This window comes from Perca flavescens, chromosome 12 (assembly GCF_004354835.1).
Source record: "Perca flavescens isolate YP-PL-M2 chromosome 12, PFLA_1.0, whole genome shotgun sequence".
Taxonomy (NCBI): domain Eukaryota; kingdom Metazoa; phylum Chordata; class Actinopteri; order Perciformes; family Percidae; genus Perca; species Perca flavescens.
The window spans coordinates 10,390,559-10,409,196 of record NC_041342.1 but is presented as its reverse complement, the minus strand read 5'-3'; the positions used below and the strand labels follow the sequence as shown (position 1 = coordinate 10,409,196).

General features: G+C 41.2%; 2 protein-coding genes across 2 annotated transcripts; both read left to right on the top strand.

Moving 5' to 3' along the window:
* The first annotated feature begins 348 nt into the window (after window positions 1-348).
* LOC114565678 (zinc finger and SCAN domain-containing protein 12) lies at window positions 349-2,657 on the top strand. Its single transcript, XM_028593870.1, has 2 exons — window positions 349-734; window positions 1,374-2,657. The coding sequence occupies exons 1-2, from the start codon at window positions 467-469 to the stop codon at window positions 2,375-2,377; spliced, it is 1,272 nt and encodes a 423-aa protein (XP_028449671.1). The 5' UTR covers window positions 349-466; the 3' UTR covers window positions 2,378-2,657.
* A 2,498-nt stretch (window positions 2,658-5,155) lies between these two features.
* Window positions 5,156-16,993, top strand: LOC114565899 (zinc finger protein 90). Its single transcript, XM_028594220.1, has 4 exons — window positions 5,156-5,630; window positions 6,717-7,292; window positions 12,978-13,715; window positions 14,840-16,993. The coding sequence occupies exons 1-4, from the start codon at window positions 5,303-5,305 to the stop codon at window positions 15,628-15,630; spliced, it is 2,433 nt and encodes an 810-aa protein (XP_028450021.1). The 5' UTR covers window positions 5,156-5,302; the 3' UTR covers window positions 15,631-16,993.
* Window positions 16,994-18,638: the final 1,645 nt, after the last annotated feature.

Genomic DNA, 18,638 nt, shown 5'->3' with positions numbered 1-18,638 from the left:
GTAAATATAAAATAGTAGGTGCAAAATAGAACATGTGATATACAAGCTATCGGAAATAAATGAAGTTCAGAATGTAATTTATTGACGATCCCTAGGTAAAAACCAAGCAGGGTTTTCTGCCAAGACTGAGTGAAAGCACAGCAGGATCTGATGATGAACCTGAAATGAATATCGAATATCTGTCGAATATCCAACATCAAACTCAATTTTGATCATCATCAAAACTTCACCACGGTTTAAAACCGGAGAGACCAAGCCAAACTACTGAAGACGTTTGTAATTCACGTTTATTAGAAGAGTTACGTCAGTTGCCGTCTACATCACATCCGCCATCTAATTTTCCCGGAAATAAACAAAAATAAAACCATTGGGAAGCTGCTTCGCTTCACTGCTGAAGCCCAGCTGTTTAATAAAGCTTGGCATTTGCTTCTACTGTGCTTTTATTTCTATTCACTCGGGACGGAGGATGTCTTTCCCCTCCTCTTTCGGTTCGCAGGTCGCGGCCATCATGGATGTGTTAGCGAAAGCTGCGGTCGCCGAAATAACGAAGCTGGTGGAGGACGGTAATGTGATGCTGCGCCTGGAGATGTGTCGGAGGGACACCGAGATTCAGGAGCTCAAAACGAGTTTGAAGCTGATGGAGGTTGAGCTCTGCAACGCTCAGGAAGCCGCCGCGACCCGAGCTACGGAGGAAAAGCCGGAACAAACAGCCGGGAATCAGGTACCGCGAACAGGTGAGCAATAACTGGTAAGCTACATTAACGTCACACCAAACTCTATTCAAAAAGTCTGAAATTCAGATTTTTCCATTCTTATACACACCATTTCTTGCTTAATAGACATATCTTAAGATCCTTAACTATTTTAATGCTTCCTGTTAAAATTCGGCTTAAAGACAAATCACTTATTTTAATACAATCTAAACTATTATCGCTAGATTGTAGCCTAAGTGACGTTACAAATGTCAATGTTGATGGCACTCATTGTTTTTTTTGTTTTTTTTCACAATTCACAACAATCTATACATTTTTGAGTTTTTCCAAGATGACATCCTTAAATTGCTTGTTTTGTCCAAAACAGAAATATTAACTGTAGTTATTTTGTAGGATTTACTTCCAGTGAAAATGAAGTAGTGCCAAATAATGACATGTTTGTTTTAAACTGTAATGTTTGCTTTTATAGCTACACGCACGTTTTCACCCCAGTCAAGCATACATTTTGTTGTTTGATTTTTTATTTGGATTATTGGATACAGAAAATGCTCCCAAAACCAGGTGGATGGAAACACATCTACTGTGTTCTTGCTTAGTGGACTTGGATTTGTGAAGTCAAAGTCATATCTACCTGCAATTTTTCATTTCTGTCAATTGCAGATAAAAAAGAAGATGAGGAAACATGCGCAGTGTATCTGGAACCAAAGTCTGCTCATTCACTGTGCCAGCCCGGCCATGGAACAGAGGAGAGCCATGACGTGAGCCCAGCGGTGAAACGCGAGCCCGCCGATGAACTCGCCACACAGGAAATGGCAGACAACACTGGAACAGCAGACAACACTGGATCAGCAGACGTTTGCTTTGAGCTGGGAGAGCCAGATGACCTGATCTGGCCTCCAACTACTTGTAGCATGTTTGAGAAAAGCTCTGTTGCAATGCAGCCGCACATATCGCTTTTCTCCCCTCATGCTGAGCAATATGCCGCTCCTAGAAATACAGAAAGCCAATATAACTCTTCATCAGCCGCAGTAGAGGGAATTGCAGATGATTCCTTGAGTGTGCCGATAAAAGTAGAGGTAGAGATTCACCCCATGTGCATGGGAAGTACCACTTTAGAGTCCGTTCCTAATGAACAGTTCAGGCGTGCTTCACACCCTGCAGTCAGTCAGGACCCGAGCTCGCAACAGGCTGGGCCATCACTAGCCCCGCCCCATCCACAGAGGGCCACAGCAGCCAGTTTAGGATCACACACAGAGGATCACATCCTCAATAGAAACCACCTGAGAGCGAAAAGGCTAATGAACGTTTGGAGAACCAATCAGAAACTGTTCATCTGCTCGGTCTGCAACAGGGGTTTCCCTCGCATGACTCAGCTCGAAGAACACAAGGCCTCCCACCAACTTTTTAAACCTTTCAGGTGCCTCGAATGCGGGAAATCGTTCACCCAGAAGACCCGGCTGAAGACGCACCAGAGCGTGCACACAGGGGAGAGGCCGTTCAGTTGCAAAATCTGCGGCAAGATGTTTTCCAGGCAGGACAACTGCCTGAGGCACGAGCGCTTCCACAGCGGGCTGAAGCCGCACAGCTGCGGACAGTGTGGCAAAAGCTTCACTGTGCTGGGTAACCTCAAAATCCATCAAGAGATTCACCTGCAAGGCAGATAGCACTTAGAAGACAATTGGCCCGGTGTGCTTTGACAGTTTGAATGCATTGAATGCAACCATCCAATGTATACTAGGGTTGTAAAATCATCATTTTTTTTTAATCACAATACCATGTTATATTAATTCTTTGGACAACAACAGGATATTTGCTGATACCTTAAACGTCTGTCACTGTACGATTTTGATTCAATTCAGGGGCCTGCTATCGATATGAGACAATATGATTAAAGGTCCCATGGCATGAAAATGTCACTTTATGAGTTTTTTTAACATTAATATGCGTTCCCCCAGTGGCGAGAAATGGCGATAGGTGTAAACCGAGCCTCTCTCCTCCTCAGACACAGAAATGACCCATACTAAGGAAAGCTAATTGTGGGACTGCCTCTAGTGGCTGTAATTCTGCACCAAGTTTGAATTTCGGGAAAGAGACTTCAGATACAGTATAAGGGGACCACTAAGGTCTATATAAAAGAGACTTCAGATACAGTATTAGGGGACCACTAAGGTCTATATAAAAGCATCCAAAGAACACCATGTCACGGGACCTTTAATGCCCATTTAACAGTTCCATTTATTTCAACTCTAAAGAAGCAACTGAAATATGATGTGACAATTTTAGTACTGAGCTCTTCCAGACATTTCAATAAAATCTAAAATAAAGAGGCATCTTACAGATGATATGTATCGATATCTTAACTTTGCATTTGATCATATTGGATTGTGGATCATTGAATCGATATATATCCGTCCCGATCGATGTATTGTTACACCCCTAATGTCTACCTTGCATTTCAGGGAGCAAAGTAGGGTTGCTGGCAGTGTTCAAGGAAACATTTGTTATGTTTACAAATTGCTGTAACCAGTGTACTGCATATGTTGGAGACTCATCATATCGCCCAAGCATACCCCGCACACATACTATATTTATACTTGGGTTAGGGTTAAAATTCATAATGGGGATTTCAGCCTTGGAATCCGGTAGTGGTGTGGGCTTTTTGTGGCAGTTTTTTGATTTTAGATAGATTTACAGCCATGCAATAGTTTCCCTGCAACGAACCAATGCACTTTATTAAGCGGGTTGGGTATCTGCCGTGACATGAACGGTCCAAATTAAATACACTCCTTGTCAATGTCATAAAATGTAAGTTGCGCTGCCAGTAAAATAAGTTCAGTGTGGGCTGCCGACTTAGTATTTTTCTTGGCTTGTGTCACCTTACATAATAATAATAATAATAATAATTCTATTTAGTTTCATGCAATTTCAGAAAAAGAACAGTTATCAGATCAGTACCCAGCACTTTAGGTATAGGAATGTGTGTCGGGAGAGAAAAAGTTGGACCAATGCATGCCTAGCTTTTCCAGTTTTATCATGATCTTACTGTACATAGAGGAGTTTTAGTGCCTTGGAAATGTTCTGATATCCTCTCACTGATTGGTACTTTTCTTTTGTAATGCTCCTTTTGTTCTTGGACCTTTCCAGATATGGACTATGTATTGAACCTAAAATGACTTGTCACACCTTGATTACACACAAGTAGTCCTCTTAAAAACAGTGATGATGATTTACTGTGTTTCATAGTAAAGGGAGTGTGATTATGTGCCTGTGCAATCATTTATTGTGTTATATATTTGCACTTTATTTAAATTTGTCTGTAGATATTTGTGTTCACTAGTTATGTATGTTGATGTTCCCAATTTTTCTTTTTTTCCCATTTTGGCTTAAAGGTTCTAACTTTCCCAAGCAGGATTTTTAGTATATAAGGATATATATTATATGCCTGCTTATTTTTTCCATAACTTATTTTTATAACATTGTATATTGTTTATATATATATATATATATATTTGCTTTTTTCCTCTTCTTTGTTTTGATTGAGCTTTCTATGTTCTGAGTAAATGAATATGGTAGAATTATATCATATTTTGTTGGGAGAAAAAGGGACCTATAAATAAATGATAAGTTAATGATTGTCAATGTCCCTTGCGTCTCAGCGTGTGCCGGGGCACGCCAGTTTACAATACTGTTTGTTAAGGTGGCAATAAAGTCAAATTTCGGGGCACCTGGACAGCTCACCTGGTAGAGTGTGCGCCCCATGTACAAAGGCTTAGTCCTTGTTGCAGCAGTCGTAGGTTTAACTCTGACCTGCGGCCATTTTCTGCATGTCATTCCTCCTCTCTGTGCCTTTTTGCATATTCAGCTGTCCTATATAATCAAGGCCTAAAATGCCCCCCCAAGAAATTGTAAAATGTCATGGTGTTTAACAGTGCTAAAATACATGTTGGTTGTTGAAATAAGAGGTGCTGTTATCGATCCAGAGAAATAAGTACAGAAACATAGAGAAAAGTAGAAAAAAAACAAGTATTGTTTTAAGCAAGTTTTCTTTTTATTGACTCCTATTTCCTTTATTTAAATTTTACTTTATTCATTTATTTGACAGGGATAGTACATACAGGCATTGTTATATTTAAATAAAATACAACCAATGCAATGTATATAGCTAGGACTTATAGCCGCATCTAATATGCAGTCTGTGTCCTTGGTTAGGCTCTAATACAAGCATATAAAGACAAACTATAAAACAACCACTACAAAGAGTAATTGTAACAACAATGACTGAAAACGATAATTTATTTATTTTATAGGTTACTGCTGCTTGGATTATTTCTTATATGTTTGTAACGTTTGCTGGTAAAAAAAAACTGGGCTAACCTCGGAAGTGACTGCAATATGCGTTGCGCCTTTCCGCCTGTTTTACGGTATTCATGTCATCACTTCCGTAAAACGAGAACTTGTGTTTATTCTTTGTACCAATTAGCTTCTGCTAGCTGAAATCGGTACACATTAAAACCAACAGCAAGCTAACACATTTGGCTGCAGTTTGTGTACAGGCAGCGGCTTCAGCAATGGCCTGTTTCGGCTAGCTAATGCGACTGAGTTACAGACACTTTTCTCGCTTTAAAGTTAAGGCTTCGCTGCCACTTTGTTGTCTTTTTTTGGGGGCTTTGTTTTTAACAATGCTGAGCAGCGTCGCCCTGCGGGCTCAGATTGCCTCCATAATCGATGCCCTGTCCAAAGCAGCCGTGGCAGAAATCGCCAAAGTTGTGGAGGATGGCGTGGTGGAGTTGCGGCTGGAAATATGTCAGCGTGAAAATGACATCAAGAAGCTGAAGGGCAACATTGAGGTTCTGCACGACGAGCTGAGATCACTGCAGGAGACAGTGACCCTGCGACCTGACAGCCATGGCAGAGATGGTAAAATGGACCTGACCGACTACAAACCTAAAATTCACGTTATCTTAACCTGGGATAAATCTGACTGGGATACACTCTCTTATATTACACTTTATCTTAACCAGGGATAAATCTGACCGGGGATACACACTCTTACATTACACTTTATCTTAACCAGGGATAAATCTGACCGGGGATACACACTCTTACATTACACTTTATCTTAACCTGGGATAAATCTGACCGGGGATACACTCTCTTACATTACATTTTATCTTAACCTGGGATAAATCTGACCGGGGATACACTCTCTTATATTACACTTTATCTTAACCTGGGATAAATCTGACCGGGGATACACTCTCTTATATTACACTTTATCTTAACCTGGGATAAATCTGACTAGGATACACTCTCTTACATTACACTTGATCTTAACCTGGGATAAATCTGACCGGGGATACACTCTCTTACATTACACTTTATCTTAACCTGGGATAAATCTGACTGGGATACCCTCCCTTAAATTACACCTTACTTTAGGGCTGGGCGATATGGAGTAAAATCAAATATCCCAATATTTTTGACCAAATACATCGATATGAATACCGCAACAATATTGGATTGTTGACTATTGGTGCTTTAAAAAAAAGTTTACTCAATGAGATTTTTGATAAATAATCATCAGTAATGTGGATATAATGACTAAGTGGGGATGTATCCACATTAGGCTACATACATTACAGTGGTGTCCTTTTTTTTATTTTAATTTTTAATTTAAAATTTGACGAGAGATGACCGCTTTGCTCGAGTCTCCTCACTTACGCACGTTGTCATGTTTTTAAGAAATTGTTATGTAACACTTTAGATTTCACCAACAATTATTTCCAAACTGTAACGGTGTGAAATGAAAGTGTGACATAGCCTACTTATACAATTGAGGATCACAAAAGGTGTGTTTCAGCCCCCTTCTTTATTTTGGTCCCCATTATTTTTGGAATGAATTTTTACTGTTTTACAAGTTTTATTGCACAGATTTAATTATGACATTAACATTTGAACTACTTTTGAACACTGTTCTCCAACTTTATCATTGCCTCTCCACAGATGGTCAGAATGGTGTTGGTGACGAGAGGAGCTTGCTTGAACAGGGGCCCGCTGATAAGGACCCAAACAGCATGTCCGTACCTGAGGTGCGGGTGAAATGTGAACCTGTGGAGGAAGGAAGTGAAGAGGCCAGAGAAGAAGAACTGGGCTCATATGACAGGGACGGCGCGCAGTGGAGGCTGACAACGCAAACTCCGGCAGGACGCGACAACTCCGACTATTTACACCTAGGGCAGAACCCTTTGTCATGTCTCCCTGAATCTTCTCTGGACACGGGACTGGCTGCGCCCTGTAGCAGCTCCTCTGGGTGTCAGCAGAGCGCGTTGGGCCGCGGGCTGCTGGGTTACGGTCCGTACCGTAACTCGTACAACATCGCGCGGAGGAGGACGGTGAAGAGGTTAATGTTTAAGAAGGGCTTCATCTGTCCATACTGCGGTAAATGTTTTGAGCGAGCCGGGCACCTGGAGAGGCATAAAAGGATTCACACTGGCGAGAAGCCTTACCGCTGCGAGATATGCGGGAGACGCTTCAATCAGAAATGCAGCCTAAAGGAGCACACAAAGATACACAGACGATGTAAGTAGTAGGGCCAGGGGCGATACGCTTCTGTCCCGATTCGATTCTTTCACGATACATGGGTGGTAATTTGATTTTGTGTTTTGCGATTTTTCATTTATCGCGATTCTAGAAGAATCGATAGTATTGATTATCGTGATTTTCTTTTCCTTCTTTAACAAAAACTAAAAGTTGAGTAATACACTTCTAGAGACAATACATCATGAGACATTTTTAAAAACTAATTGTGTTCTAAGAAGAATGCACATCACAGGTCAGTCAGTCAGTCAGTCTGACATTTATTTCATCATGTTCTGTATTTTCTGCTCTCACTCTGTTTAGCTGGAAACGGATATGATGTAGTCATTTAGCAGGCAGCGTTACCATATAAACAGGAAATATTTAGGTGATAAAAATAATCTAAAATAATCTCTTCAAAAAATCGTCATACATACGTGAATCAATTTTTCACCAGTAGTAAGTAGAATACTTGGCATAAGCAAACATTGCAGGGAATATCAAAAAGTCCTTTTTTTTTGTCAACTACTTTTAGAGTTGCCCTTGAGCAAAGCAGTTTGTCGCCTGAAGCTCAGAGACTTTTTCAAGTGTCAGTTCGATCAGATCTAAAATGCAAAGCAGGGTGTCGCCCCAAAACAGTCACTCAGGCAATATTCTCTTGAGAAATGTTTGAAAATGAAGAAATTCTTTCCTTCTGTCTTGCTGCTCAGGAAGGGTCAGGAGGTTGGGCTGTGGGGCTGGTGGGGAGTTATGGTGCGTTCTTTTTGTCTTGTAATTGCGACTAGTAGCTCGAGTGTGACGTCACATCCGTGTCGAAAAAACGAATAACCGCCGGTAGGCTACTGCTCTGCTTTCTGCTCAAGACTCGGCCATTGTTGTCATATAGCAACCGAGCGTCTCTAGCCAATTTCAGCTGCACAAGCTACAAAATAACTAATTAGGAGGTATTTAACTCCTAATAAGACTGTAGCGACATGCCTATAGGATATTGCACTAGTCATTGCACGTATTGCGATTTCGATACAATTGCCAGTAATTGTGCAGCCCTAGCTTGGGATCCCTGTCTCTCTGCCTGCATACAGTATTCATATTTAACTGGAAGATTGCATAAATGATATATATAACCCTAACCCTAACCCACATATTTAACACCGTTGCTCATTGACTTGGAAAGACGTTTCATTTATTGAATTTGTGAAACAGTTCAACACAGACAACAGTGAAAACACCTTCAACTGTGAAATAAAAAAAAAAAAGATCATTCAGATCACGAGACAAAATACTTGTTTTTCTCGATTACATTGTTTTTCTGATTGTAATCAAGATTATAATTCGATTTAATTGCACTTACTTACTCCCTTTCGTCCCCTATGGGACATAAGGCTTCAACGAGCACTCTGCGTTGCATTTGGTCTCTGGCAGCATGTTGGCCCTCTCTCCATGACAGGTTCATCTGTTCCAGCTCTTGTGTCACAGTTCTGCGCCAGGTGCTTTTGGGCCTCCCAGGTTTTCTTTTGCCAGGTGGTGTCCATCTTAAGGGTCCAATGACATGGTGCTCTTTGGATGCTTTTATATAGGCCTTAGTGGTCCCCTAATACTGTATTTGAAGTCTCTTTTATATAGGCCTTAGTGGTCCCCTAATACTGTATCTGAAGTCTCTTTTATATAGGCCTTAGTGTTCCCCTAATACTGTATCTGAAGTCTCTTTTATATAGACCTTAGTGGTCCCCTAATACTGTATCTGAAGTCTCTTTTATATAGACCTTAGTGGTCCCCTAATACTGAATCTGAAGTCTCTTTTATATAGGCCTTAGTGGTCCCCTAATACTGTATCTGAGGTCTCTTTCCAGAAAGTCAAACTTGGTGCAGAATTACAGCCACTAGAGCCAGTCCCACAATGAGCTTTCCTTAGGATGTGCCATTTCTGTGTCTGTAGCAATTGAAGAGGTGAGAGGGGGGGGCAAGGTGGAGGGTGGGGGTGTGGCCTTGACCAACTGCCACTTTTTTCGTTTGAAAGCCATGATGTCTATCTCTTTCTCATGGGCAGGCCAAATTCTCTGGGCGGGCAAAGCAGAGAAAGAGGAGGTAACCTTGCTCCTTATGACCTCATAAGGAGAAGATTCCAGATCAGCCCATCTGAGCTTTCATTTTCTCAAAGGCAGAGCAGGATACCCAGGGCTCGGTTTACACATACTCACCATTTCTAGCCACTGGGGGACCATAGGCAGGCTGGGGGAAATGCATATTAATGTTAAAAAACCTCATTTGTGAAATTTCAGGTTAAGGCGACTTTTGTGATGCGGTCCTGCTCTATCCTCAACACATGTCCTAGCCATCTCACTGTACGTACACACCGCCGCCGACTTGAGCTGCAAAGAAGCTCTGGCCGCCCTGTCAAGGACGCTTGTCAAAAAGTACGGGGGAAGCTTTTTGACGCTTTGGCCGCTCTGACGTGGCAGCATTCTTCGATCATGTTCGACACACAATTGAAGAAAAAGCACAAGCAGCCGCTGCACGGCCAATACATTGACACTAGAAACCTTTTATAAATTACATGTTTGACAGAATTTGTATTGTTTATTGGTCGCAGCGGTGTCTGTTAGCAGTTAGGTCGCTCGTTAGCCGCTGAACCGCAGCGGAATGCAGGCAGAGCGAGCTGTTGATCCGTGCAGGACTTCACTGTGAGCGGACTGTTTAGAGACCATGTGACCGGCAGGTAACGTTAACTGGTCCCTATACGCAAACAACCTCATACCATAAATGATAGGGAACCCAGCAACGGCGATTATGAGGTTTTCCTCCATTTTCACGGAACTAATGTTTTGGTTGGAACAAAAGTTTACATCGTATGTTTCTCCGGAATCAGCCAGCGCGAAGGACATCTATATTCCGATTGGTTGCTGGCATTTGCCGCTGCTTGCCGCTGAACCGTGTCATAGCTCATTACCATAAAGTTGACTACTTTCAACTTTCTGATTGACGCTCTGGTTGCTCAAAACGCCCAAAACGCGACCCCGACAGATTTGTCGCTCCTAGCAGCTGAGAGAAGCCGGCTTCCATTGAAAATGAATGACTTCCGGTAACATTAGAAGCTCAAGTCAATTAATTGCACAGCCCTACTTAAAGTTGAGAGCATAAAGACTTCCCCTGGATCTTGAATGGTGTTTAAAGTGGGTGTGACTCTCCGCAAACGTTTCTCTGAATTGGGAGCTCCTAAATCGCCCTGACACGTCGGTAGCTAGTATTTCTGTTATTTTTGTCCACTGTCTCGGAGTCTTGGTTCAGTTCACAGTTGGAAGTCTCTTGCTGTGACATTCCTCTGCGTCACAGCAAGCAGAGAAACTCTGTGGTTTAGGCCAGACGGAAGGAAAGGGGGGGATGGTGACTTTAAAAGTGCCCCGCTGACAGCTGTGTTTGCATGGCTGGTTCATAAGAAGGCCGGCCTTTTAATATCCTCTCTGCTTCCTCAGGGCGAGACTTATTGGATATTTATCACTGGGGGTCACATCTCACTTCATGTTCTTGCCCAAGTTACTGTAAGGCTGTTTTAAAGTGGCAGCAAGCAGCTTTCCCTTTTTTATCCATGATTTTTCCATCTGTACTGTCGAATCCATAATGCTTCCACACATTTCCTCTTCAGACGGATTGGTGTCGGGACGTTTCGTTCAGCACGGCTCGCCAATTTTCTCTGATTTGCGTTAATGGAGAACTTCATTGCCTAATTTGCTGATTGCTGTAGCGTGTAGAATAGATCGGGGTGTACATTTTTACAAACCTGGTTCTTACAGACAATGGCCCAATCCCAAAGTCCGGACTCACAGACTCACGGACTTTGGTGCGCGTTCTCGCGAAATTCGTAAGGGCTTAGGGTTGTCCCAATGTCGAATTTCAAAGGGCGTGAGGGTTTGAGTACACACTTACCGAGCCCTTTCCGTGAGTCTGCATCGATGCAGACTTCACCAAAGGGAATTACCCACAGTTCAAAAGACGTTTACCGCGGAGACCGTATGGAAATCTGGAAATTACATAGGTAAACAACAGCACGACACACGGCCACGGAACAGACCAACCTGTTGTCCAGCTTGTAAAACAAGAGTTTGGAATCAGGCAGCCGTCTCCTGGGCCTTGGCCGTGTGGAAAGCAACAAACTTAAAATGAAGATTCTCAAACCGGCAAGTGTCAGCAACATCTTTGTTATTAAACGTCGCCAAGGTAACATGTGATCTCGTGAAGTGCTGTCCCAATCCCATTTATACCTATCTGAGCCCATGTGGCCTCACACACTCGCTCACTTACAGTAGTACCTGAGATCACTTAAGTCTGTGAGTCTTTAGTCCTTAGTCCTCAGGGCTCACTTTGGGATTGGGCCAATGAATCTTGACAGATTTACACAAATTGGATGTTAATCTTTTCCCATGTTTAAATAGTGATTAGATTTTTTTGCGTTCTAATACATCTTTATCTGAATATACTGTTGTAAAGCTGTTGCAACGAATTCCGAAAGTCGAATATAATTTGAATAGTAAAAAACTCAATACTATTCGAATGCTGAAATTACTATTCAAATGTGTTTTTTTTTTTTTTTTTAAATAAATAGCTTGGCTAACGTTAGCTAATCTCCCTCTTCTCATGTCACGTTTATGACAAATCGTAACACGTCATTGTGCTAACAAAGCAAGGTTAGCCTTTACAACAGAGCCGCTTCAATACACTTGTTATATAATGTTTCATTACAGCGTTCTCTGCTGATTGGTGTTTGGCGCTGTGTGCGTGGTGGGATATAATGTAAACGGAGAGTGGCGTGCCAGAAATGCAATGCGCCGTGACGTAGATCCCCTTCAAGGCCAGGCTAATGTTGGTTGTCCCTCTAGTGGACAGAACGTGTAACAACAACCACATGCTTATAGTGGCATTTACACTGCATAAACCTGAGTAGTGTAGTACATATTTATAGCAAGCTGCATTTAATATTTGAATATTATTCTAATATTAAAATATTTTTTTTTAAAAAGAAATTCAAATGGTATTCTATTAGATTGATAGCTCTAATACTGTACGGATTATTATACCATTTCTAATTTGTTCGGGAAAGGTCATGGGGAGACAGGGACGTAAACACGGGGACGGACTGGTATGGGGATGAATGCGTTAAACTGGTATAAACCTAAAGGATATGAGGAATAGGGGTGGAACTAAATATCGATACAGCAATATATTGTTGTCCTTTTTTATGCGATAAGAGTATTGATACGCTGGCGTCAAATATGGATATTTTAATGAATAAAATAGGGCGTTCTAAATGCATTTCCCTGCTCCCAGCGTGGCTACTTCATGGCTCCTCGAGGTGGCGCTCAACACATGAACGAGGGAAACCTGAACATATGTTAACTAGCCAAAGAGGAAGAGGTTTTCAACGGGATGGCGGACAGCAGTTTGAGGAAAATAACAGATGACCCATATCATAATGTATAATTATAGGATTGGCTAGCAATATATTGATTATCGCAGAATTGCTGTATGGTGATATTATCAGTATCTTGAGCCATGTATCGTATCGTGAGGTGTACCCTGTGTACATACTGTAAATGGCCACACCATATGTTAAAAAGTTTTAGGCTTGAACAGTTTTCCTTTTTTTTCCTTCTGGGTGGTAAAAGTGCATACATTGACTTCTTTCTACTTAAACAGGTATTGAGCCCAGTCCACTTGAGATCAAAGTGGGCAAAGAGAAACCGACTCCCGAGGGGAATCCATGTGCTGATGCTCCTCGCACCGAAGAAGAGACCCAGGGGGAAGCTGAGGACGGCCTACCTAAGAACGAGGATATTCTCGCAACACCCGTACACGTCAAATCTGAGCCTTCAGAGGAGAACCTATTACAACCAGCGTTTCACGGAGCAGCCGAGCAGACGGGGGACAACCTCAGCGAGAACTTCCCAACATTTGCGAGAGACAGCCAGCAGTGGATGACCAGATTACACGGACAAAACCACGCGGAGATCAGCGGCGCAGAGTACCTGGGCAGCTCGGCCTTCCCGGGGAAAGCTCAGTTACTGCCGCCGCCAGTCGAAGCTTCTTGTAGCACGTTCTCCTTTCCAGGGAAACCGTACGGGGAGCTCAAAAACAGCATGGTCTCCCAAACACCGTTCGGATCCCCAGACACGCTTCTATCAAGCGAGGCGGGCTTGCACGGAATGGCGGCAGCGCTGAGTCACCACAGACAGAGAGGAATCCGGTTGATTCAGATGATCAAACCGAAGAAAAGCTTTGTCTGCCAGTACTGCGGCAAGGTCTTTGAACGCGTCGGCCACCTCGAAAGACACTTACGAATTCATACCGGGGAGAAGCCGTACGGTTGCCAGATCTGCGGGAGGTGCTTCAATCAGAAGAGTAGCCTCAAGGGCCACATGAAGACGCACAGGAATGGTAAGAGGCCAACTATGTCATTCCCAGATAAGATAACCAGGGTTGTAATGTAACAAAATACAGTGTTTCCTTTAGGATTGTTTTTTTAGCGGTGGGGGCAGGTCTGTCTGAACAATCGATACTACTACGACATTTGTTAGACTGTAAAAAAGCAGGTTTGGTGAATGGGGTGGTGATAAAAATAACGTTAAACACCTATGGCCGTATTTGCAAGAAATGTTTTCGTACGTTGGAGTGAAATATTCTCCCTCACAAAAAAAAAATGAAAATTCTGTTCCTGTTTTTCTCTTTGCTGATTGATGTCAGCTCTCTCAAACTATGCGGTTTTTGGTCCTTTCACTTGGGAGCCACATTAAAGTTCATAATCAGTTATTTCCTACTTTTACTTCTAATTATGTACATTTAATATCAGAAAATTGCTTTTGATACTTACTGTAAGTACAGTAAATATTAGATACTTTAAGACTTTTACTCAAGTAATATTCTAAAAGGTGACTAACTTCTACCAAAGTCCTTTTCTGCTAAGATACTTTCACTCAGGTAATGCTTTCAAGTGCTTTATACAAAACTGAAGATAACCTTACGGTTCTTTTTAATATTAATAATGTCTATTGTTTTTTGGATTAATTCATCAATCATTTGATCCATAACATGGCAGACAGTGGTAAAAGAAACGCCCATCACATTTTCCTAAAGACCAAGATGCCATATTCAGTTTGCTTGTATTGTCCAACCAACAGTCTGAAATGCAAAATATTTGGTTGATTATCATTGAAGACCATGAAAACTAGCTGGAACAAGTTCTTTTCATTACATGTCTGTAAGGTGATTTAATGACAATAAAGCACTTAAACTTTTCACATTTTTACTTAACAAAAAAAAAAGACTGACAATTAAATCTGTAACCAAAACATTGTCTATCCAAAGGTGACACACAGGCGATAGGTTTTTACAAAAAAAGTGGTTTTCTAAAAAAAAAAAAATAAATAATAGATAGCAATATTTTCTAAATGGATATGTCTTGAAATAGAGTTCAGAAAATGCTAAATTAAGAGCACAACAAAAAGTTCATCTATTAACACTATTTGCTCATTTAATTCTGTCGCCTTTGTTTTTCTGAAAAGGGGAGAACGCAGACGGGCTGGAGGCCCATCACATGATGTTTACGATGCCTGATAGCCAGCCTTTGAAGAACCTGGCAGAAGCCAAGACCGGATTGTCAGCTTTAGAGGAACAGTTCCTGGGCACCGCGTACGGCGAGGCAGCTGGTGAGCAAACTGTGACGGTTAAGCTGGAGCCAAACGGGGAGGATTTCCAAACTCTACTGACTGATAACGGCACCGGAGCACCCGACCACAGGCAGCTGTGGACATCAGGGATAGAGAAGAGTAGTGATCCTGACCAAGCAGTCTGTGTGCTTTTACCTGATGCCAAGTATCACCTCAATCCTGCTGCTGGAGCAGCCAACGGGCAGCAGGGATTTACATCGCCGATAAGGGATCTGCCTTTTCTAGACGACAAAGAAAAGGAAGAAACGATGCACAATAATCAGTATTCTATGATGGGTATGCAATCAAGAAGCTCTGATATGACTCTGGCACCTGAGCTGCAAGATCAACATATTGCACCAGAGACTGTCAATGAGTACACAGCACTGAGTGATAGGGCTCGCGAGGGAGGTGTGTTTGAATTTAATATGAGCGCCTCAGGCAACCAGGCGGACAACTGTGACGGGGATGCCGCAGGGCAAAATTGCTTTATATGCTCAAGTTGTGGGAAAAGCTTTGATAGTTTTAATTTATTTCAGAGGCACCAGTGTAAAAATATCACAGAGCAATCCTTCAGCTGTGAGATATGTGGTAAGATTTTCAATCAGATGACCATCCTCAAATTGCACCTTAAACTTCATGTATGATATACACTACAAAAGGAGAACTACGCGATTCTCCACCAAGCTTCATCACATTCAGTCGTAAAACATGGCAAAGTGCACACGGTCGACATGCCAATGTGACATCTAAATAAATGCTCGGCATGTCCCAGAAGTTAATGCAGAAGAACAAAAAAAAATAAATCATTAGTTTTGTATTTGCAGGACTGATTCATTACAATCTTCTTCGCAGTAAGGCCAGTCCGTTTAGCTTCTGTCACATTTCCAGTACATGTACTTTGCACAAAATGTTTTCCTTTTAATTTGACCTACTTCATCTCCTCATTTATAAAACACTTTTTTAGAGGTGATTAAGCATTGTTGGGTGTTTCACACTGTTGATCCTTGCTTGCTTAAAGGACAATTCTTCACAAAATGAACTTAGGGGTTAATAACATATGTGTTATTATTGTTACCGAGTCGAACGTTCTCTGGGATCTGTTCTCATGCTAATCGAATGCGTCACTAGCTTTAAACAACCTACCGCAAAAACGGTGTTTAGCTTTTGGGGCACTTGGTAAATCACTATTTTATACCACTAACAAGGCTCAAAATAGCACCACACTTTAACGGTAGCATAATGAGGGTCCCTACATTTAAACCGAAGCATTGAGAATGTTGTTGTACAGCCAGTTTATTAAAAAGGTAGATTATAAAGACCGTAGTGTTCGTGTTTACATTCAGACGCCATCTTGGACAACAAGTCATGACCAGTCAAACCACGAACGCCGTGCAACCAGTAACCAGTAACATAGCTCAAACACACCGTTCGCTTTAAAACTAGCCAGGTCTGGTCTTTGGAGTGGCTTTAATTTTTTTTTTTTTATTTCAAAACAATCCTTCTTGGGACCATTTAACCATTAACCGAATAAGAATTTTGACCAAAAAGGCTGATAAATCTCTACGGAGGGTTACCGTGAAAAGATGCAGTTAAAATCAGCTGTATGTTTCCATGAACGGAGCATGTTAAAAGCAGTTGATAAAGACGGTCATGGCTACTGGAGGAGCGGAAGAACTTGAAAAGCCGTGAGTGGGTTGAGTTACCCGAGAAAAGGGGGCTTTGAGCCGGGTACAGGGCACCGCGAGTTGCTGGTTGTTTTGGATTGACATTATGGTTAAGTTTAGGCGACAAAAAGTGAGTGTTATGCGGCACCAAAACGACTAGTTAAGTTTAGGAAAAAGATTGTGGTTTGGATTAAAACACTGCCAAGGAACACGCATTTCCGGGGTTGAAGTCCTTTGTTTTTCCCGGGAAAGCGAACTCCGCTCCCCGGCTTGACCGCGCTGCTTTTTTATTAGTTCTATAAGTAATGAATGGAAAGCATTTAAAAAAAAAAAAAAAAAAAAAGGTCCGAAAATGTATCAAAACCGTGATCCGAACCATGAGTTTTGTGATCCGTTGCACCCCTAATTAGCATCCCTAAATCTTTCAGCATATTTCAGCACCTCCTCTTGGCTCTGTTTTCAGATTAACGATACTTGTCTTTGTTTTAAAAATGGTTACGGGAAAATAACATTAAGTTAATGCTGATCAGTTTTTTTCTGTTTTCACAGTGCAAATAAATGTAAAACAACTCAAGTCATTTAGTTCTCTACTAATAGTATTGTGTTATCAATATTGGCTGTAACTCAACCTTTTTCAGTCAAACTAAACTAACCTCGCCCTCATACAGAATCAAAGCTCTATACAGTTCTATGTTCCTTAAATTACATGTATTCAAAAATGTGTCCTTTTTAAATAACAAGTAACGAGAAAACATTTTGCACTGTAACTGAATTTCCTGATTGGAAATGTGCTTTTTCGTTCTTTAGTGTGAGGTAGGGTTTGAAGATATTTTTTTTATTATTTATCTTTTTGGCTAAACAGTATTTAGTGGAATTTGGCTGAATCAGAACAAATAACGGTATGCAAAGTTCATGGATTTAGCATGTCAGCCAAAGATCTAGCACGCCTCTTCTATAAAATGTGAAATTAATCAGTTTTCAACAAGACATTCTACGGTTGCTAACCGTTACTGTACTAAGAAACACTTTTGTGATGTGGATCCACATCAGTATATTGCATCTGAAAATATGGAATAATGCCAAATTTTTCTTTTGAGGAGGATGCAGTGAGGGAAAGTTGTTTGTAGAGATGTTTACTGTTAAAATAGGTGGACAGTAGTGTCTTAATTGTAAGTTGAACCAAACAAACCCTATGCTCATACAACAATGTATTGTATACATCAAATTACTGTTGCCTTTAAAGCTGCATGGAAAATTGTCTTGATAATTAGGTCAATATTTTGTTGGTTTAGTCTTTCAAAAGACAAATTTAAAGCAAATGTTAGGCCAGAATTTCAAACATACGGCCTCCCACTAATGACAACGTGGCAATGGTGTTCTTGGAGAAAGGAAAGGGATTACAATAAGTTACTGCTATGTCAAATGCAGGAAACTAAAGAAATATGGATTACCTCAGTGGTACACAGGTTCTCCATAGTCAAGTATTTGGAAAACTCATGGAAAGCTATTCGTTGCTTATGTTGTTACTTTTTACTATTTATTTTGGGGGAGATATTTTTTACAAAGTATGCCCTGGGTTAATGACATTGGCTCTCAGATAAAACAAACTACACAGCCAGTGTTAAACTGTAATATAAAAAGCCATTAAACTGGTTGAGTAAATAGTTGATTCTGAATGAATGGTGCAATTTGCATTAGTTTGGAGCAGGTGGCGGGACCTGAAGAGGTCATTAAACTAATTTGACAGCACTTAACTCCAGCTGAGCCCACGGAAAGGGCAACTATCAAGGGCCGACAGGGTGACACAAAAACCTTTACAGTACAGTATGAGTGCCTACATTTTTCACATGGGAATGAAATCCCAAACCCTGCCACTGCAGTGTTACTTTTTCTTTTGTTATTACATTTAAAAACACTCTTTAAAAAATGTTAATCTGACATTTATTAATGTTTATCACATTAAACAGGATGTTAGATAACCTTTTGAA